A 23,038-nucleotide genomic window follows, 5' to 3' on the forward strand; every position below is an offset into this window, starting at 1 on the left:
TCTCCCCGGTAGTTCGCCCCTTTCATGCTGAAAATATTCACTTGTGAATATTTGGTGCCACTCTACCTGAAATGGCATTTCCCTACTATATGCTGAGGCAGGAAAGGGAGAAAGAACAGCAGAGAACAAGGAGAGATAATGTACATGGTTGGTCACTCTGGCTGCATTGGAAAAAAAACCTTACCTGAATATCTTGTCAGAAGGTTGTTCTCCCAGCACCAAATCAAATCCACGTTGAAATATGGTATATGGCCATGGCCTGGAGAAAAACAAAACCACAGAAGCCATGAAAGCTAGCTTTCTTTCTTTCTTTCTTTCTTTCTTTCTTTCTTTCTTTCTTTCTTTCTTTCTTTCTTTCTTTCTTTCTTTCTCTACGTCACCAAATGGCTCAGGAGAAGTTACAAAAAATGTCAGAACTGGAACAACTACATTAAAACCATGAAATGAAAGCACAAGTCAAGCAGTGACAAAGCAACAGAGCAGAAGACCAGAACAGCAGTGCACAGCAACAAAGGAAGATAGGAGATACTCACTCAACCAAAGGCTTGGATAAGAGAAGAGTACACACCTCACAATATTTCACCTCATAATCGCACATGAGCTGACAGCACGTAATAGCAGCCAAACCCGAGACAGGACACAGGTTTGCTGTGGCACCCAAGGAAAGAGCTCCTTAACACCCTTCAGGCAACTTTGAGGTAAGTAAACACAGCAGAGATATTTCTTAATGGAGTCCAGCAGATAGCATGCTAAGTCCCACATGGGTGGGATGCTAGGCTATGGGACTTTCCAGACTCTTTCATTCACTAGTATCAGTGATGAGGAGGTTTCTTACAGTAACCCTGAATAGGAACTTAGGCTTGCAAAAAAACCAAAAACCCAAACTGATTAATAATGGAAACTCCGACACTTATACTATAGCAATTAAATTTTCAATGCAAGAGATTCTACATTACAGCCTTCAACTTATTCACTGTTCCCCCCTCCCCATTTAACATGTTTATTGCATCACAGACAGACAGACAGACAGACAGACAGACAGACAAACAAACAAACAAACAAACAAACAAAAACAGATAGATATGCCAGTCTCTCTGTTTTCACTGCAGATCTAATCGCTAGGGTGTGCAGATGCAGAAAAAGACAGGTTTCTTCCAGCACCTTTAATACGGTCAAACCTCGGTTGTCGAACGTAATCCGTTCTGGAAGACTGTTCAACTTCCGAAACGTTCAGCAACCAAGGCACAGCTTCCGACTGGTTGCAAGAGCTTCTTGCACTCAAGTGGAAGCTGCGCCAGACATTCAATTTCCGAAAAACGTTCAAAAACTGGAGCATTTACTTGCAGGTTTTCAGCATTCGGGAGCCGAAACGTTCCAAAAAGAGGCGTTTGGGAACCGAGGTTTGACTGTAGTTGTACAGAAGAGGGAATTCCAGCAGGTGTGGCTTGACCATATGTAACAGTAGAAGCATCAAGTTTGCTTTTAAAGTCAATACACATTACCAGCTTCAAAACTCAGTGAGGTCATTTCCCTATCCTGCCTCACATCACTGGACATGTTTCCAGTTCACCAGCTGTCTATCTAAACCAGTGTGTGGAGAGGGAACATGGATGTCTTCCTATGGCTTGCATTTTCAAATTATATCAAAGCTGGTTTGGGGGGAAACACAATCTAAACACAGTATTTCTCAAGGAACAGCAGGACAGATGTGGATTGTGGCTAATGTCATGTGCATTAAGAAGAAGAAAGCTTTTGGCTTCACCCAGGGCTGGATTTAGGTTTGAGGAGGCCCTAAGCTACTGAAGGTAATGGGGCCCTTTATATGTCCAGCTGTCCTTTGTCAACAACAAATTGTCGCTGTTTTTTGTGTTATTGTAATTTATGGAACTAATAGGTATCTAAAGCCATTTGCCACTGTTGCTGTATGTAGGTTTTATTTTATTTGTTTTTTATCTTATATTTTGGAAACATAAAGTAAAGGTAAAGGGACCCCTGACCATTAGTTCCTGTCGTGGCCAGCTCTGGGGTTGCAGTGCTCATCTCGCTTTATTGGCCAAGGGAGGCGTACAGCTTCCGGGTCATGTGGCCAGCATGACTAAGCCACTTCTGGCAAACCAGAGCAGCGCACGGAAACGCCGTTTACCTTCCCGCTGGAGCGGTACCTATTTATCTACTTGCACTTTGATGTGCTTTCAAACTGCTAGGTTGGCAGGAGCTGGGACTGAGCAACGGGAGCTCACTCCGTCACGGGGATTCGAACCGCCGACCTTCTGATCGGCAAGGTTTAACCCACAGTGCCACCAGTGTCCCTTTGAGAAGGCCTAACAGGAGGTACATAAAAGGACTGTGCCTAAGCTACAGGTCAGCTGTGCTGTCCTACCATGCTCAGGGATTGTATGTCAGGAGTGGGCAGACTTCAGGCTTCTTGGATCTAATATTTTACTCGAACCACAAAATCTACCAGCTAGAGCCAGGTGCAAAAGATATATAGTTAGAATTAAAGAGCAAGGTACTTCTGAGACTAGGCATTTGTTTTTAGAGCTGTGCTCACACTCTTTTCATACCAAAGTCCACTCCTGGCTAGCTTTCTTCACCTCAGCAGCCTAATTTAGTTAAGTTATTGCTATAGTTAAACAATTAGGAGTGATAAACACATCCAAATTTCTGCCTAGAAAAAAATCCAGCCATCTACCAGGAGATCCCAGTCTGTCCTCTGCCCACCCCAGTTTAAATCTTGTTCCCACAACTTCAGAGCTTCAAAAGACTTGCCTACAGTTCTCTGAAAAGTTGTGTATTATCCTGTGGTGACATTGGTACAGCTCTGGCTGAGGTATAATTACAGCCCATGACTCATACAAAAAACACAAGATATTTTGAAGGGCAGCTGAAAATTATAAGGTGCAGCCACCAATATGAGTCAACCTCTAGCACAATAACCCCCTCCTTTCCCCCCTTTTCCTTTTTAGCATTCTTGTTATACTTGTAATTTCTGGCTGGATTCTGAATCAATGTGAAGAGAATTCATCCATCATCCAACATAGGTGTTCAAAAGAAAGGATTTTAGCCATAAGCGAGAGAAAAAACAGAGTTGTTCCAGAGAGCATGAGCACTCCAGGTGGTTGAGGGTAGTAGCTTTGGAGATGCAAGTGTAATAAATTGAATTTTTACACTGCTGTAGCTCAGTCGGTATAGCATGAGACTCTTAATCTCAGCGTTGTGAGTTCGAGTCTAACGTTGGGTGAAAGATGCCTCCTGCATTGCAGGGGGGTCAGACTAGATGACCCCTGGGGTCCCTTCCAACTCTACAATTCGATGATTCTGTGATTCTACAGTTCTGTTTTGCTGTTTACCAATGCCTGTCACTGACCAAACCACCCTAGAACAATCTGTACTTCTCATAATCCAGTCTAGACTATCCACAAGTATTAGTCAGTAGGTTTAGCCTGCCTCTCAAGTCTGTGACAGAACCCTCAAGGGAGCTAACAAGCTCAAAAACCATTTACTCCACTGACCATGAATCCAACTCAGGGGAGCTGCCTCTACACCAGCAAAGCCAAGCGGCTTTCTAAACTTCAGAGGCCTCATGGGTGTAGAGTGATCTAACCCCAACTCTGCAATGAAAGGTTCATGAGCTTCTGTCAGTCCCCTGGGCCTCATGAAGGAGGTTATCTATTGCCTACAAAGCACCAACAACGTCAACATTGCAAAAACGAAGAAATCCAACTAGCAACAGCAATCCCAGACCCCACAAATGGATACACTAGCCTATTTCTAGGCAATTTTGTATGTGTTCATAAGTCCATTTGGTCACATTTCTGCATTAATCTGCATTTGAGGAGTTTGTGTTTTTAAAAAGTCTGTATGAAAGGGTTAGGACCGATATGAGCGCCAGACTGCGATGGTGGCTTCACACAGCGGTATACTGATGAAACAGACGCCGCTCCTGAGCCACTCAGCCAGCAACACCGATTTCAACATTGGGCCACTGGAAACAGAGGGATTCAGGAGTAGCGGTAGTTCCACCCACAATATACTGCCGGGTGAAGCCACCAACATGCTCTGCCCCTCAACCGCAGAGGGAGGGCCAAGCTGTATTGCTGGGCCAATACAGCTTATTCCTCCCTTTGCTACTCTAAACTGCTACTGTCCCCAGGTGAGTGAGCCCCAGTGCCTCACATGAGAGCCAGAGAGGCATGGGGCTCGCTCAGCTGGGGGACGGGAGTCTTCCCGCCCCCCAGCTGAGCAGTGCAAACAAACTGCGTTGTCCTGGCCCATGAGGCACTGGGGTGAAAGAGCCGCAGCTCCTGCAGTGAGAGCTGCAGGAGTTTCCCCCCCACAGGCTAGGGGCAATGCAGCTTGTTGTTTCAGCATTGTGGTGTATTGCCAGATTGCAATGTTTGACTGGTGATGTATCACAGTGTTGAAAACCTCACACCACCCAGCCCTAAAGGTAAAGTTAAAGGACCCCTGACAGTTAAGTCCAGTCGCGTATGACTCTGGGGTTGCGGCGCTCATCTCGCTTTACTGGCCGAGGGAGCCGGTGTTTGTCCGCAGACAGTTTTTCCAGGTCATGTGGCCAGCATGACTAAGCTGTTTCGGGCGAAACCAGAACAGCACACAGAAACACCGTCTACCTTCCCGCCAGAGCGGTACCTATTTATCTACTTGCACCTTGACGTGCTTTCGAACTGCTAGGTTGGCAGGAGCATGGGAGCTCACTCTGTCATGGGGATTCGAACCACCAGCCTTCTGATCGGCAAGCCCTTGGCTCTGTGGTTTAGACCACAGCGCCACCCGAGCCTCCCTGGAGAGAGCATTCTACAAACAGGGATCCACCCTCCGGACCTCTTGTGGGGGAGGCACATGAAGAAGGACCTCAGATGATGATCGCAGGGTTTGGGTCGGTTCATATTGGGAGAGGTGATCCTTGAGGTATTGCAGTCCTGAGCGGTTTAAGGCTTCATAGGTCAAAACCAACACTCTGAATTGGACCCGGAAACTAATTGGCAACCAGTGTAGTCGGACCAGGATATGGTACAATGGGCAGAGTGTCCTGCATGGACCACAGAGTTTCCTACTCAGTCATAATATTCATGGAGTGACTTTGGTAAGTCACTGTCTCTCAGCCTAATCGCTTGTGAGAATAAAAGGTATACGTTTGGAGAACTCTCAGTTTTCTTTGAGCAATGAAGCACCCTGAGAAGACAATGTGGAACAGTGGAATGAGTGTTGGGACTTAAGAGTGGAGAGAAGAGATTTCAAACTCCCACTCCACCAGAAAACTCCCTGGTTGTCCTTGGAACGACTGATATGCTAATCTATTTCTCCACTTGCTGTGAAGTTTTAAAAGTTGGGGGAGCCAGGCACACGGCTGGGATGGCCTTGGAGGAAGGGTGGAATAAGCAGACAGGGAAGAGGAAGAAAGGGGATGGTGAAGGTAAAAAGGGCACTTGTGAGCCGTTCCACGTAATTAGGTATCATTTTGGTCAGCGATTCAGATTGAAGATAATTTCCCAATAAATACAATGGATGAGAAAATGGTGGTGACTGTTGCAACAATAAATAAGCACTTTCATTTCTAACCCAAGTGTCACAGCACCACAAACAACAAAAGGTTGATTGCAGAATTATGTATTTTGATGTTGTTTCAAGGCATAGATATGACTGTACTTTTTTCTGCTGTTGAAATCGATGGCTGAAACGGGAAATTTCTTCATTCATTTTTGATAGCAGGACCAGCCTGAATAAGGCAAGATTTCCAAAGAGCTATACAAAGCGTACTTCATGGGCCTCATTTATACCTCTCAATACTCAGGTAGATGGGCTTTCTTTCTATTCTGCAGGCTTGCAGTGAGTGAGGAGCAAAAGATCAGAAGCACTATTGTTCCACAGACATACTGGGGTGAGCATTTTTTAAAAAAAAATAAGGGAGAAGTTCCCATTTAGGTGTGAGCAGGGCTGGATTTACGTATAAGCTAAGCAAGCTATAGCTTAGGGCCCCACTCTCTTGCCCCCCCCCCCCCCATTTCACTATTAATATACTTCTTCTTAATTGTTTTTCAGTTCAACAATTACTTTGCTAAAATACATATTTCATTATGTGCAAATGGCTTTAGATACCTATTAGGTCCATAAATTACCATATAGCATATATTGAACACAAAAAGCAGTGACAATTTGGTGTTGACAAAGGACAGCTGGACATATAAAGGGCCCCATTATCTTCAGTAGCTTAGGGCCTCATCAAACCTAAATCCGGCCCTGGGTGTGAGGGAGAGTGAATTAAGTCAGATAGACAACTCTGTGGAGCCAGGTTTGAGCAAGGCTCCTGTCAATACAGACTCACTAATGGTTCATTGTCCTTGATTACTGATTAGAACTAGTTAGTCAAAGGTAAGCATTTTTGTATTATTAGCAAAAGGCCGCCTGAGTTGGACTGTCCAGCTCTCCTACTTCCTCACTTCATCTGTTACTGAAGCTCTTGTGTCAGATTGACCCAAGCTAACCTTATTTCCCCAAATTGAACGTGACCTCCAGACCCTAAGGAAGAAGTGAAGGCCACTTTCCCCATCACCTACTGACTGATTGTAGCTGCATTGTAGAACATATGGATTCTGGGTCCACAACCTGGCTTCTTCAGCGAGAAAGGATGCGAAAGACTCAGCCGCTGTCAGTCAGAGCAAGGCAACACTGGGTTAGATGAAGAAATAGTCAACTGTGCTAGAAAAAGCCAGCCTCCTATGTTCCAAACCCAGAAGTGGTTACTAGCAAAGGCAAAGCCAGAACCACAGCAATGAATCATGCAGAGTTGAATCTTCTGGGTGAATCCTTTGGGCTGAGAGGAGTCTTTAAATGTTCAATTTATTTCTCTCTTGTGGTACGCTGGAGTGTTTTGGTACACAGGTTGAGAATTACTGGCCTAATAAGACAAACTCAGAAATAGAGGATTGTGAGGGGAGAGGGTTGGAATGGAGGTGGAGACAACACACCAAATGCTGAGCAGATATAAGGATACAAGCGCCAAGAGAAAGCAAAAAGATATATTTTAAAACATTTTTTTTCTTGGTGGCATCACTCCTTTTGGCATTTCTCATTTTGCCTGAGAAGGAACCTCCCAGCTTGTTTTAAATGAAACATGGAAGCAACCTAGGTATTTACAGCACGCCTTGAAAGAAGGAGAAGGAGGAGGAGGGAAAAGAAAAGAAGAAGAAGAGGATGATGATGATGATTTTGGATTTGATATCCCGCTTTATCACTACCTGAAGGAGTCTCCAAGCGGCTAACATTCTCCTTTTCCTTCCTCCCCCACAACAAACACTCTGTGAGGTGAGTGGGGCTGAGAGACTTCAAAGAAGTGTGACTGGCCCAAGGTCACCCAGCAGCTGCAGGTGGAGGAGCGGGGAATCGAACCTGGTTCACCAGATTACAAATGAAACAGAATCTTCAAGAATTAAACGGCATTAAGGTTGTGAAAAAACTGAAATTTTGGGGAGTCTGGTTGACAGCCACAAACCCTAATCTATTTGAAGATAATTATGTTAAGATTTGGAAAGAAGTGAATGTATAGATGGTATTTAACACCATATAAAACTGCAAAAATGTATAAAAATAAATTAAGCATCTTTTGGAAGTGTAAAATGTCAGATGGAGCTTTTTTTCATGTGTGATGGACCTGCAGAAGGGCAAAAGGTTATTGGGAAATTATTTATAATGAGTTTTAAAAAAATGATTAAAGTGATGATTCCCTAGAAACCTGAGGCCTTTCTCTTAGGTATAATTGGACCAGAACTTCTGAAGGAACTGTTTGTTTCTGTGTGCTATGACGGCAGCAAGAACAGTTTACACGCAAAAACGGGAAGAAGCCCCAAGAAAAGAAGACTGGCTTATGGAGACACTGAGACGGCTAGACCTACTGTGAGAATTAAAGAACAAAATGAGGGGGGGAAATCTTGAAGAATGGAAATATTTTGTGGAATATTTGAAAAAAAATCATGGTTATGGTAAAACGTATGCAGGATTTGAAGTGTGGTAACAGATGAGAATTAGTAGTTTAATAATTTAGAATTAATGTATATAATGGATAAAATGTAAGTAATATAGCAGCTTTATAAAGGAATAAAAGAACACCGTGGAAGGGCGGATGGGAAGTCAACGGATATGAAAGATTTGTTTTGATTGTATTTTAAAAGAATTTGTAAAATTTGAAAATTTAATTTTAAAAAATGCAAAAAAAGAGAGAATTCTTCAGAACATCCATATTCAGCTCAAAATTCCACTGTAGACAACGCTGGTGGGCAGTTCAAGTCCCCTACCTAGCTTCTTTACCAGGGTTTGATGAGACAGCTTGACTCATAATCTGCATACATATTTTCTATGGGTCCCAGGCAGAGGTTTGCAGAGATATATACAACTCCCTTTCTAGAAAGTTACACCAGTCTTATCAAAATGTTTTTTTACTTCTCTCAATATTCATTATATGTTTTGCCCTAGCAGAAACCTTTGAATTCACCAGGGGCTGTGAAGTACCGTATTTATAACACATACCTGTCCATAACACGCACATCGTTTTTAGAGGAGGAAAACGCGGGGGGGGGGGATTCTGAATGAAACAGTGGATGTATCATTTTTGTGCTTCATGCTGTGGCCACAGACATGTTATCTGATGGTGAATTTGGGGTGACCCAATGCAAAGATCCTGAGGATCCATGTGGACCCATGCTTTGTAACCATGTTTTTGCACCATTGCAGCCCCAGGCAACAGTGGGTGCGTGATTTTTTTGTTGCAGGCTGTAGCCATGGACATGTAATGTGATCTGATGGTGAATTTGGGGTGACCCAATGCAAACATCCTGAGGATCCATATGGATCCGTGCTTTGTAACCACGTTTTAAGTGGGGAGGGAAGGAAAAACACAGAAGGCACAAGGAGCACGAGAGGGGTGTGCAGAGAAGCAGCTGGCTAAGAATGCAGGAGAGGGGTTTAACGGGAGGGGAGAAAGGAAGGCAAAAGTCTCCCCCCACCCAAGCCAGCCCTCTCTCTCTCTCTCTCTCTCTCTCCCACCTGCATGTTTTCCGGCTGCCTGCGAGTCCCTAGAATGCTTCCCTGCACGCAGCAGCAGCAGTACCGGAGCACGGAGAGGAATTAGAAGGAAGGACGCGATCCTTTCCTTTCCCCTCTGCTTGCCTGGAGGGCAGGGGATTTCCCTGCTCTTTGTTCCGTTTGAGCAAACACAGCAACAAAACAGAAGAGGGTGGGCAGTAAGACCCTGAAGCAGAATGCAGGAAAGCAGCAGCTTCCTCTCTTCAGGCTTCCCTTCTCCGTGACGCGTGATCTCATTTTTACCTGATTTTTGCCCCTGCACTTGTGCCAGTCGGCTCCAGGGACCACACATTCGCTCAATAACACGCACAGACATTTCCCCTTACTTTTTAGGAGAGAAAAATCTGCGTGTTATAGAGAGAAAAATACGGTAACTCTTTCAGCCATGGGCAAAGTTGATTAGGCCTACAAAGAGAGTTGTCAACTATGTTTTCTACCTAAAGCAAAATTTCACGATCAGATGGAGAGCAATTTGAGAATCAAAAATCAGGGACAGATTTAAGGTTCTACACTTTAGGCAGGGAGATGCACAAATATAAGATGAAAGACACCTGGTCATAGTAGACCACAAACTTAACATGAGTCACCAGTGTGATGCAGCGGCAAAAAAGCTAATGCTATTCTAGGTTGCATCAACAAAAGTATGGTGTCCCAATCAAATGAAGTCATAGTAGCGCTCTATTCTGCCTTGGTCAGATCACACCTGGAGTTCTGGGTGCTACTGTTTAAGGAGGATGTTGACAGGCTGGAACGTGCACAACCAAGATGATCAAGAGTCTGAAAACCAAGTTGAGGGAGTTGAGTATGTTTAGTCTGAAACAGAGGAGATGTGATAGCCATCTTCGAATATCTAAAAGGCTGTCGCATGGAAGATGGAGCAAGCTTGTTTTCTCCTGCTCTGGAGGGCAGAACCCAAACCTAAGGATTCAAATTACAAGAAAGGAGATTCTGGCTAAAAGACCTTTCTGACAGTAAGAGGAACAAATTCCCCTAGAAGGTCATGGATTCTTCTTCCTTGGAGGATTTTAAGCAGAGGGTGGATGACCATCTGCAACGGATGCTTTCGTTGAGATTCCTACATTGCAGGGGGCTGGACTCTACGACACGCAGGATCCCTTCCAACTCTACAGTTCTATGATTCTATGCACCCATTCTGGCAAATCCAGAGCAATTCATCATACAGAGTGATTTGAGCTAAGACAAGTACCTACTTCTTATTTTCGTGCTCTTTCATGGCATACTAGCAACTGCCTTACAGCACCCACTTTGTGAATTATAGTAGTTCTAGGGACACGGGTGGCACTGTGGGTTAAACCACAGAGCCTAGGACTTGCCGATCAGAAGGTCGGTGGTTTGAATCCCCGTGACGGGGTGAGCTCCCGTTGCTCGGTCCCTGCTCCTGCCAACTTAGCAGTTCAAAAGCACATCAAAGTGCAAGTAGATAAATAGGTACTGCTCCGGCGGGAAGGTAAACAGCATTTCCGTGCGCTGCTCTGGTTCGCCAGAAGCGGTTTAGTTATGCTGGCCACATGACCCAGAAGCTGTAAGCCGGCTCCCTCGGCCAATAAAGCGAGATGAGCGCCACAACCCCAGAGTTGGACATGACTGGACCTAATGGTCAGGGGTCCCTTTACCTTTAGGAAGTAAACTGATGACTGGTGCCATTCCATACAAGAGTTTTGGCAATGGTGGGTGGAGTGGAAAGTGCAGACCAGTTTTGTAAGTTCTGCCCCCAGACTCCTAGGGGAGAAGGCTGCCTGTGAATGACTTTGATGCTGAAGCCTACGACAAACACTGGGTGGAGCATACGGGGGCAGGAAATGGAAGAACCAAGGCCAAGAATCCATGCTGATGTATTGTCCTAACTGCTTCTTCCTGCACACGGTCGCTCAAACACTCTGAAATGCCTCGTGCCCCACACAGCCTCTCTTTTCTCATCATTATGACTACCATCCCCCAAGGAGCCATTGGCTTTTCTTTCTCTGCACAGTGAGAACTCTGGAGCTGTTGTGCTTGTTCCCCAAAATGAGTAACAGATGGATGAACATTCTCTGTTCAACCCACCTTTTTAGTCGATATCTTTTGCCCCCTGTCGTTTATGTCACTTTGTTTTTCTCCCATCTTCCTTTCTCTCTTTAGTGTCTCTCTTTTCCCTTCTTTCATGTTCCCTGCAGGTTGCTCGGTGCTACGATTCCATACCTCTTGGCGAGTATTTCAGCTGCCTGCTCTTCAGATCTCACAAAAGGAAACCGGGGCTGATCAAACACAATTCAGTGCCTGATGAGAGTGGATTAGCCCTAGTGGGAAATGACAGGTCTAATATTTTTGCTCAGGCTTCTAAACTGAGTGTAAATTCAACCCTCATAAAAGTCAGTGACTGGTGGGGCTGAGATAAAACAAACAGATCAGGCTTGTGCATCGTCAACGCTTCCACGAGTCCACAGCACAAGGAGGTGGGATTCGGTAGCCGGTGCCAAGGGTTGCAACTTTATTTCTTTGTGAAGTATGTCTGTAGCCCTTGTGGTTCCCAGAATCGCTTGGGAATAAGAAGGAAGTAGAAACAAGGCCCAGAGGGTACATTTTTAATCCATTTCTTTCCAAGGTGTACTTCTCTGTACCCCTCAACTGTCCCGCTTTAAGTAGGACATCCCAGAATTATAGAAGAATTACCCCCTCAGTGTCATGAACTGACAGGATAACAGGGAGGGGGGAAGAGGATCCTGGTGAGGGGTGCAGACACAACTGGTACATATTGGGGACTGATCACCAGGTTCCCGGATCCTGGATCAGCTGCAGCAGCAGGAGCCTGGACTGACTGTTGGACTTTGGACTTAGCTGACTGTATCAAAGCTGGACCATTTTTCTTGATCTGTTGGACTGCTGAACTACAGGCTAGCATATGGGACTGTGTACACCAGTGGGTCTTGACACCTTATACATCGGAGTTCAGGACACACAATTTGCACTGGGGCAATATCAGGGTTGCCTTATTTTGAAGAGCAAAAAAGAGGACACCTCAGCGGCGCTTGGCATCATGGGCATTATAAGTCAAGGGTGGGGAATCTGCAGCCATTCAGATGGTACTGGACTACAACCCCAATTATACCTGACCAGAAGCCATGCTGCCTGGTGCTTATGGGAACTACAATACAACAATATCTGTCCTTGTACATGGAAGCACTATTTTGTTATCAAGACAGCCACTGACATCTCTATGCTCCATCCATTTATGTAATCTAAGCTAATGGGCATCACCATGTAAATCGATTTGTTAAGTTTAAGCTTACCTTGAAAAAGTCAATTTCACTGAGTGATGCCTAGTTCTAATATTATGATCATCTTAATATCTTGCTCACTGGAAGGACAGATCCTGAAGCTGAGGCTCCAATACTTTGGCCACCTCACGAGAAGAGAAGACTCCCTGGAAAAGACCCTGATGTTGGGAAAGATGGAGGGCACATGGAGAAGGGGACGACAGAGGACGAGATGGTTGAATAGTGTTCTTGAAGCAACTAACATGAGTTTGACCAAACTGCGGGAGGCAGTGGAAGACAGGAGTGCCTGGCATGCTCTGGTCCAGGGGGTCACGAAGAGTTGGACACAACTAAAAGACTAAACAACAACAAATATCTGGTTGCAAAATATGCATTAGCAGAGTACTTTGCTTTCCACCAGTGGGTGCAGATAAGGCTAGAACTTGAGTCTGAAGCCCAGGCCTCTTCAGTCCAGACCCCCTCCATGGCCACCTGGGAGTGGCAGGTGATGGAGGCAGCAGCAACTGGGCCCTGTGCCAGTACCTGAGTTGGCATGGGCATGTTGAATCCCACAGACTCCATTCCTTCATCCTATTTTGATAAAACATTTTATAGCCAAGGGGCACCCAGCCAGGCACATACATGGTTATAGATGCTCATTTGATTATCTTGACTTTAAAAATTTATATTGTACTTTTCTACCAGAAAATGATACTTATTCCCAAGGAAATGCATTTAGCACTGGGAGCAGAAGCAAGCTCTGTTTTATTCCCATAGTCCTGGTGGCACTATGATTTAAGTGAATTTAAAATGTGAAACTGAAAGTGCTCAAAACATTTCATTTCATTTTTTTACATGTTTTGTTGTATCAGAGTCAGCAACTTAGGTTCCTCAGGCCCAGGGGCCAAATGCTCCGCTTCACACCTTGCCTTTGGGACTCTCTCCAGGTTGAATTCTCCACACAGTCCTTGGGTACTTTTCTCGCCTGTCTGCCATGTGTTTTTGAGAGGTGGTGACGCCCCCTGCTTGCCTGGATGCAGGACAGAGAGAGCCGTATATGTATAGCGTGACTGACATGTAGCCAGCTATACAAAGGTGGTGGGGATGTTGTGCTCTTTCTGGGGTAGTTTGTCCACCTTTGGTCCCCACCCTTCACTCAGCTCTCACCTGTGGTTCGTAGAAGCTTGTCAGCATGTGACAGCGGCCACATCCTGGGAATGGCTTCAACTGGCTGGCTAAAGAAGGTAAGGGTAGCTGATGGGTCTTACACCCTTGGTGAGTTCCCCTGCATGTAAAGACAGGGTCCAGCGGATTGAGTGGACAAGATCAACAGTGGGGTCCAACAGTCAAGAAAGCAGTTTCTGCATATGCAGTAGAGGAAAATGGGGTTCATCAACCTGGGAAGGTAGTTCGTCAAAGGGAAGGAAAACTCTGATCCTAAACTTCCACTGCCTTGTTGGGATATATTTGGGAGAAGGCTAAGTAAAACTTACACAAATCCAGAATGGTGTCCCTAATATAGTTGTTGGATGGTGTGTTGTACGTCTCCTTCTGGCAACTCCTGCAGCCAAGCTGGTGCCAAACGTGTTGCTCTGCTTTCCTCTGAACCACACCAGCGAGCCCAAGAGAGAGATCTTGTTGCCTGGGCAGCCCAGGACTTCTTTACACACTGCCCAAGCTTGCAACCCGGGGAGGTCACTCCATGTGACTATCTAAATGGGGAGACTCAAAGGTCTCTTAAATCCACGGTCCAGATCCACCATGGCTTTCCATACAGCTCAGAATCAACACTTCTACATCTCCTACAATCTCACATATTTTTTATGCTGCTAGATGCTAGTACCTATTTAATCATTCTATAAGGTGTACAGAACAAGAATGGTTTATAAAGAATAATCAGGGGAGCAGAGAGTGAATAGCAGCAGGGCAAGAAAGCAATAGCCTTCCAAACGGTTTGTTTATCTGGCTTTGGCTTGTGTTCCGTGTTGCTGGAAGCAAGAAAGTTTCTGAAAATTCACTTGGAAACCCACGCTTTGAATTTCTGAAAATGTTAAAAGCAGTATTTATTATGCTGCTCCCATGCTACCTGTTTACTAAACCTTGCACATGAAAAGGTCCGCTTCCTGAGATTACGTGGTCTCTTCAGGGCTTGCTAGAAGCTGCCTGAATGTAAATTGTCCCAGGTTTGATCCTATGGTGTCATTATTCTCTGAAAGGAGCGATAGCAGCCTGCAATTTACAGGAACAAATCAAACATTCAGGATAAAGCCCAGGTTCTCAAAGGAAGAGGAAACCTCCCTGAAGAAGGAGCTGACAGTTCTAAGGAGAGGCGGGCAAGAAAGAAGGGCAAGAAAGGTGAAAAGGAAAGGAAGGGAGAAAACCAAGAAGAGAGGACAAAAACAGTGAGCACTTTCCCAAGAAGTGCTTTTGAGTGGAGGTCTCAAAAAGGCCAGAGCCTTGAAAAGTGATCTGAGAAAAGTAGGGCCACTCTTTCATGAAGTGCTCTAAGAGGGATTTGGTTTGCTCAAAGAAAATAAAATCTCAGTCAAAATAAAGGATATCCACCTTTCCATCTCAGACATTCCCCAAGTATCTGATAGCCAAGGCACACTTTTCTGAGTTAAAATTAGAGGAGCACTTCACTCTTGTACCTGACTAGGACAGTGTGTAGAAGTAAGAATTGTGCCCCCCTCAGGAGCACCCCCACCCCCTGGTCACTGGGAAGATTGCTCAGAAGCTCAGAATGGCACCCTTGAAGCTTCTATATCATTCTGTGCCAAGGCAACCGGTAAAGCATTTCCAACCATTGAATACTGCATGGGGGTGGGTAAAGTGGAAAGCAAGGACTTACTACAACACGGAACTGAGAGTAGGGTTGGTTTTTTTGCACCAAGGCTTTTGAGTAGAAGCAGTCTATCCAAGCAGTGATAACTTGTAGTTTCAGTGCGGGGACTTTAAAGGTCCACAAACATTCCTAACCTGCCCTTGTGCTGCTTCGTGGAGTAAGAAGAGGAACCGGAAATGACTAGTCAAGGAGCAGAAAGTGTCCCTGGAAAAGAAGAGTATCAGCTTGTGCATGGCCCTGCAGTGTGCATGGCCCTGGCGCTGAAATTCGTGGGTGCCTGGCCCCTTCATGGGGAATTTTGTGGGTGCTCAGGCACTCAGGGCCCCAGGGAGTTGGCACCTATGTTGAGAGCAGTATTGAGCTGAAGGCTGATTTTCTTCTCATTGTACATGTTGCTATCTCTTTTTTATTGGCCAACTGTCCCTAGGGGTTGGGAGAGGGAGGAACTGGCACAATGAGCTGCAAGGAAGAGAAGCAGAGATAAACTGGAGACAGAAATAGGCAACCAGAAATAGGCTGTATGATCCCCTCCATCCGTCTTTAGAGAAGACATCAGAATTCCCAGAAGTGGGAACAAAGGATGGAAATTCCACAGTAAAAACCTAATATGGAAGCACCTACGTGAAGCCAGGTTTACATATGGCTACTTTTCACATGATAGGTGTCTCTTGGCTGTAGCTACTGCCAGGATCTTTAAAATATCCACCGGCACTTTTGATAATGGCCACCAGGACAAGACTTTCTCTACTGACTTCTGTGGGACTTGACAGTGGGGCGTGTGCCTGGTGTGCATTTTCATAACTTCCATCTCCACTTTGATTCTATATGTTGCCCTTCCAAGAATTTTTAGTGATTGGTTTACTGCCCTGTAGCTTTGACCATCCTTTTCCCAATATCCTAGAACAAGCAGCACTTGACCTCTCTAGGTTCCATTTGATGTTTGGGAGTGATCCTCTGGCCACAGGCAGAAGTTCTCCCACAACTCCAGATATTCCACAGAAATCTGAAACTGCTGCTAAGCCTAGTCTGACACTGCAAGAGGGAGTGGTATAACTTACGCTGGTATAATTTTGTTTTGTTGAATCAAATCCCCAGAGAGAAATAAAAGGAAAGGGATGCAATGACTTAGAGAGGAGGTAAAATAACCAAGCTGGCCATCCCAGCACAGGGCAGGTTCTTATATCTCTCCCCCTTTTCATAGAATCATAGAGTTGGAATAGACCACAAGGGCCATCGAGTCCAACCCCCTGCCAAGCAGGAAACACCATCAGAGCACTCCTGACATATGGTTGTCAAGCCTCTGCTTAAAGACCTCCAAAGAAGGAGACTCCACCACACTCCTTGGCAGCAAATTCCACTGTTGTGTTTCCCTCTTGTGTTCCTTTTTCTTGCAGATTTTTAAAGCCATGGGCTCTGCCAGCAAAATCAGTAAGTAAAAAGAAGAATGATCTTGCACCAGAAGTTTAAGTCCCTTTACCTCAAGGCAGTTTTTTTTTTTGGGGGGGGGGGTCAAATTGAAACCTTTGAAATGGCCACCTCCAATTTGTCACCCTCAAAAAGACTGGCAAATTAGGGGAAACTGTTCCAATGCAAGCCTAACATTTACATGTGGCCAAGCAAACCTAGCTATTCTTCTGAACTGGTTTTGTCTCTGGAAGACAGAAGCCATTCTCCAACTACCACACCCCTTGTTATGTGAGGGATTGCAGTCAAAATAACCATGCATTCTTGCTGTTTAGTAACTCTAGGGACTAACAACCACAGAGCTGCAAAGTGCTAGATAGACAGGTTGCAAATAAAAGCAATTTAATTGACAGAGACAGAGCTCTGTGTCATGTCACTTCCCCTGAGTTCTCTGGTGGTGAAAGGACACAAAGGTTTTAATCTTTTCTACTTCCTCTTGATTCAGAACTCAATCTCTTTTACACTATGCTTCTGAGGCAGATGGACGTCTATCTGGTATCTGCTCCAGCGGAGAATCCATTTTAACCCAGCCATGTATTTTGTAATCTAGAAGTAGAATTTGCCTGCCTTGTTTTTGTTATTAGCAATGCTGGAATTGAATGCAATTCAATTGTTATGCTTACTTTACAGTTTATTGCATGATTATTTTATTAAAAGGGGAAATCCAGTCTGCTACCACAGACTGGGTAAATATGGGAAGGCTATACAGCCTAGTCTCAAAGTTTCTACATTAATGCTGAAAGGGATGAAGTTTTAAACTAAGCATATTATGTCTAAGAGGGACGCGGGTGGCGCTGTGGGTTAAACCACAGAGCCTAGGACTTGCCGATCAGAAGGTCGGTGGTTCAAATCCCCACAATGGGGTGAGCTCCCGTTTCTCAGTCCCTGCTCCTGCCAACCTAGCAGTTTGAAAGCACGTCAAAGTGCAAGTAGATAAATAGGTACCGCTCCGGTGGGAAGGTAAACGGCATTTCCGTGCGCTGCTCTGGTTTGCCAGAAGCGGCTTAGTCATGACCTGGAAGCTGTATGCCAGCTCCCTCGAACAATAAAGCGAGATGAGCGCCGCAACCCCAGAGTCGGTCACGACTGGGCCTAGTGGTCAGGGGTCCCCTTTACCATTTTATGATGTCTAAACACTACACTGATCACACTAAACATTCTGCTCACACAAACGAGCAACAGGGAGGGTAGATTGTAAAATAATACCTCCTGTTCTAACTACAGTCATACCTCAGGTTGAACGTGCTTCAGGTTGAGCGCTTTCAGGTTGCGCTCTGCGGCAACCTGGAAGTAATGGAGCGCGTTACTTCTGTGTTTCGCCACTCACGCCACTCAAAATGACATCACGCGCATGCGTGGAAGTGGCAAAACGCGACCTGTGCATGCACGCCATCACATCTTACGTTCCATTCAGGATGCGAACGGGGCTCCAGAACAGATCCCATTCGCATCCCGAGATACCACTGTACAAAATCCACCCAACAGATTAAAGTAGCTATTACTTCAGAGACCATGCCATCAGTCTGAGAAAAGCTAAAACTGAAAATCTTCAACCCCATCGCAGGGATTCGAACCACTGACCTTTTGATCGGCAAACCCAGAGGCTTAGACCACAGCGCCACCTGCGTCCCCTAAAGTTATGCATACTGTAGTTCTATGTAGTTTGGTAAGCAGGCCAGGCCCATGTAGGCAACCCCAAATGACTAACATTTGATACCCAATCAGGAATTCAAATGCTGTGTGTTGCCTTGACAGGGATGATATCACAATAGCTGAGGAGAACAGCATACCCTCTGAAAAAAATTAAGACGCAAAGGAAAACCTGCATGACAAAATAGAGGGGAAAGAGTTGAGTCCTCTTATCACTGATTGGTGCAACATAAGGATCTAATGCTAGAACAGAATCAAAAGTGTTTTCCTGCATCTCATGGAGACATCATTCCAGACCTTCATTGTAGGTTAATTTTGGGGGAAAATGTGGCAGGACTAGCTAATAAAATTCAAGTGTACATGTTGGTTTAAATGAAGAGAGCTTTTAGATTGAGACCAATATGCATGACTCGCAAGCCCAGCTCTCCCCTCTAAATGCGGGGAGAGAATCAAAGAACAGTACAATCAATTATTATGGTAAGCATGCCAGTTTCTGGGCCAGCTCTACTAGGTAGACAGCTGAAAAGAGTGAGGGCCACAGAGGGTGAAGTTCCACTAGCACTGGAGTAATTCCACCTAGTCATTTATGTTCCTGAAAGACTTATTCCCTGAACAGAGAAAGGTAGGTTCCTAGTGTCTGTGGAGCATGACAAGAGTGAGGTGCTATTAAAGTCCTATCGGGGATGCTATAGCTTTGTTGTGGGGGAGGAAGGGAAAGGAGAATGTTAGCCGCTTTGAGACTCCTTAAAGGGAGTGAAAGGCGGGATATCAAATCCAAACTCTTCTTCTTCTTCTTCTTCTTTATCACACATAACAAGCCAGAACTAGATCCTGGAGGCTCCAGGTTTATGTGACAACCCAACCCAACCCAACCCAACCCAACAGTAAGCTCAAGCAGAGAAACAAAGTGATATATATGCATGTGTGAACCAGGACCAAGGCCCAGTTTGTACATTTGCTGGCTCCTGAGAGGGGCCATTGCTATTGCACACATGGACTTTGTGAGATTCCCCCTGAGCCTCAGACCTGCCAGTTCCCCTACACACTCCTGTGGAGGATCATATAAGGACCACCAAATATAAGAACAAGGCCCAAATTTACAGTAACCGTATGCCTGCTTTTATGAACCCAGTCCTCAACTGCATTGCGTTTCCTTTTCAACTAAGACTCATGACTCTCAAACTCTATTACTTTTGAGCATTCTGATTGTCAGTGACTCGGTTTCCTGTTGCTCACCCTCTTCTACCCCACCCTCTTCTGCCACCCCCCAGCGAGGTTATTGTGAAAAGAATGCTAATGCTGACGCTTTTCTCCATGGGCTGCTGGGAGCTGCAAAGCAGAATGAGAGAGACCCGGGGAGGAAAGGAGAAGGCAGATCTGAAAGGGAGGAAAAAAAGAAGCTTTTCATCTCATCGTCCTTCAATTTTGCAAAGCTGAGGCAAACAGCAGGGCTGTGTGTGTGTGTGTGTGTGTGTGTGTGTGTGTGTGTGACTATAAAAAGAAGCAACTATAAATATTGGGGCAAGAGTTGGGTGGCAGGGAAGAGCTTGAAAAGAGAGTGGAAATGCAGTGCTGGTAACCATCACTGGTTCCTCAATCCTTTTGCACTACCGACCCTGGCATCCCCGTCCCCTGTGTCCAAGATACTGAATACTCCTGAGGCGAAGGGATGCACACAGCAGAATGAAAAGGGGCACTGTCAGGGAACTGCCATCGGAAGGACAGGAGGTGGAAGGGCTCCCTGAGGTTGAGACAGACTTAGCAGCTGAAGAGGGAACCAGCAGGGGGAGAGAGGGAGCTCCGAGGGAAAGTGAGTCGGAGGGATGGCTCAGAGACACTTCCAGCGAAAACAGTGGGGAGGTTTCAAGACCTCCTATAGGGACACCCACTCCTCGCCGGAAACTGTCACGCCGAGAGTCCAGAAGACGTGTTTCCGTTAAGGAGCTTTTATGCTGGAAGAGATTCCGTAAGAGACCACTTTCGGATTCTGCTAGCGACTGACGGAGCCATGCTGGAGGGGCTCCGTCGTAGGCAGAGGTTTGAGGACTTGACCAAACTCTGAGGGACTTGCATTTTACGCACAAGCAGCTCATCATCCCATTACAGGCACCATGGGAGAAAACAGAGGAAGTGGGAGCAAGAAAATAGAGGAATCTCCAAGAAAGACATGGGAGCCATTTTAACCAGCCGCACCAGACCTCAGTCCACAAGGGAGCCAAGCTCAAGTGGAGCAGCTGCATGGGCAGTTGGCTGTAGGTGATGAGCCCATCTTTTAACTGAATGAATGTCTCCAGTGCCACCTCTAAGGTTATTTCAACACAGCTGCCAATTTGTGAGCCAGTTGTGGCCACTGCTATCCCACAAGTCTCAGTTCTTCCTCTGCCCAGCACTCACTGTATTTACCAGTTTGCTGGAAAGGCTGGCCAGCATTGACCTGGGTCCTCCTGTGATAATTTGCCATACCTAACCTTGACATGGCCCTCCTGGACACCCTTGCCAACCAAATCTAGGGGGTGAGTGAACCCTGGCTATTTTCTTTCAACTACCACAATCCAATGGGCTGCCACCACTGCCATCGGCTTGGCAGCACTGAGGCTGGTTTGCCCATTACCACTCCTTACACGTGCCCAGCTGTTTGCTCCAGAGTCAAGTTACCCACCTCCTCCCTGAGAGAAAGGAAGGAACCCAGGCTGGCTCCTGGAGCACCAACCAGGTGACTGGCTTCTGGTGTGGCATGGCAGCTGCCTACTGCTTTGCCACCGCTGCCATCAGACACCTGCCTACACAGTCCAGGAACAAATCTGACATGTGCCTTCAGTGCTGGCTATAGGGAAGCTGCCATGGCCAGGCCAATGGCTTTCTCCTTTAAAACTCCATGTCTGGCATCCCCAAGTGGACCGGCAGCTGCTACTCACCTCCTTGGATCAAAGTGCAGCAGATACTTTAGAGAGGGGGCGGGTACCAGCCCAGTTGGGTTTCAGCACCTCAGCACCATGGTTTGCTTCTCTGTGTTAGAGAGGAGGAGAAAGGTGGGAAGAGGGGCCTGCAGTTCCTCACATCTTTGCTGTATTCCTTGCTTGCCACAGGAGGAAGAGGGGAGATGGAGAAGGCAGAGGCAGAACAAGTGGTAACCCTTGTGCCTCTCTTTCTGAACAGGCGACTGCACCAAACTGGGTGTCCAGCAAAGCAGAATGTCACAAGATGTTAGCGATCCAATTTATTGCATGTGTTGCTAATGAAAAATCCTTCCTGGGTCCCATTTTTCTTAGATTGCCGAAGATTTGCTAGTTCCAAGTTGCTCACTTTTCGATGTGTGACAGAGGGAGAGACATCCTCTGACCAGAGCTGGGAGGGTCCTGAGGATGGCAGTCCGCTGGACAGGTTCATTTAGGGAGCGCAAGATTGGAGAAGCTACATGGGAGGAAGGGAAGGAGGAGGGGTAGAAAGCGAGAGCCTCCTCTACTCACCAAAGCCATCATCCTTTTAACAGGATGCGCACACAAAGAGGGAAGCCACAAAAACATTACTGTGTATAGTATTCTTCAGAAAACGCTTCCTAGAGTGCTCCTGAACATGTGCAGAATGCCCTTTCTATATCACTGAGTATCCACAAACACAATCTTCCACAATATCAGGCAAGATTGCTCAGTCTCAAAAACCGCTGTCCTCTTCAGCACAGAAGAGAATGAATAACACTGCTCATCATTACTGCCTTGTTCTGGGCAGATGTTCAGCACTCACACAGTCTTCTCTAAAGCAAGGGAATGAAGCTATGGCCCATGTCTAGAATCTGGGGGCGCTGGTGAGGTGACAGAATCTGCCTGGGGAGATCTGTGCTGTCTGGGTTCATGACCCAGTTTACTTTGGCCAGCTGCAGATCACTTTGTTTCCATCCTCCTTCAAGTGACACGCCAGCCAACAGCCCATGAAGCCCAGGGCAGAACGGAAGGAAGGCAGCAGAGGGTGACAGCAGCACATTCTACGCCCTCCGTGGGCTACGTAAAGGACACGGGTGCCATAATAAGGACATGCTTTTACAGATGTACACTGTTGCAAGTTGTGGTGTATGTACAGGTGTACAGGCTTTCATAATCTATTTTGGGAGGTCTCTGGGGAAATTTAAGGAACATACATACATCCAAGTGTAAGCATCACTTGATTAATTGGTTAAGTCTGTATATAACTGCACAAGAGCAAAATGACAGCTAAGGAAAAGAAAATAATTCTTTCTTTGTCTTTAAATGTGGTGCATGCGTTGAAGCAGTGCCTTATTATTATTATTATTGTTGTTGTTGTTATTCCCCATGCAGTGGGGAGCTTGGCCAGCCGATGCAGCCCTTGGTGGACACATCCACCCAATACAGTGGTACCTCGGGTTACATACGCTTCAGGTTACAGACGCTTCAAGTTACAGACTCCACTAACCCAGAAATAGTACCTTGGGTTAAGAACTTTGCTTCAGGATGAGAGCAGAAATCATGCGGCGGCGGCACAGCAGCAGCAGGAGGCCCCATTAGCTAAAGTGGTACCTCAGGTTAAGAACAGTTTTAGGTTAAGAACGGACCTCCAGAACAAATTAAGTTCTTAACCCGAGGTCCCACTGTACTGGCCGGGCAGCCATTCAGCGAGGGGGCTGGGGGGGGGGCTGCAGCAAGCCCTGCCTGTGGTTACGGTTCCCCTCTCTGGGGGCTCATCCACACTTAGCTTTTGCCTTGAGCTTTCTAGG

At 46.0% G+C, this 23,038-nt stretch overlaps 1 protein-coding gene across 3 annotated transcripts in view; it reads right to left on the reverse strand.

Moving 5' to 3' along the window:
- ASTN1 (astrotactin 1) overlaps nt 1-23,038 on the reverse strand; it is a 222,469-nt gene that overhangs the window by 57,386 nt on the left and 142,045 nt on the right. For all 3 annotated transcript variants that reach the window (XM_028732343.2, XM_028732345.2, XM_077928222.1), the window contains exon 9: nt 185-259. In XM_028732343.2, coding sequence (XP_028588176.2) covers nt 185-259 — 75 coding nt within the window. The remainder of the gene's footprint in view (nt 1-184; nt 260-23,038) is intronic.

The sequence above is a fragment of the Podarcis muralis genome, chromosome 5 (assembly GCF_964188315.1).
Source record: "Podarcis muralis chromosome 5, rPodMur119.hap1.1, whole genome shotgun sequence".
Taxonomy (NCBI): domain Eukaryota; kingdom Metazoa; phylum Chordata; class Lepidosauria; order Squamata; family Lacertidae; genus Podarcis; species Podarcis muralis.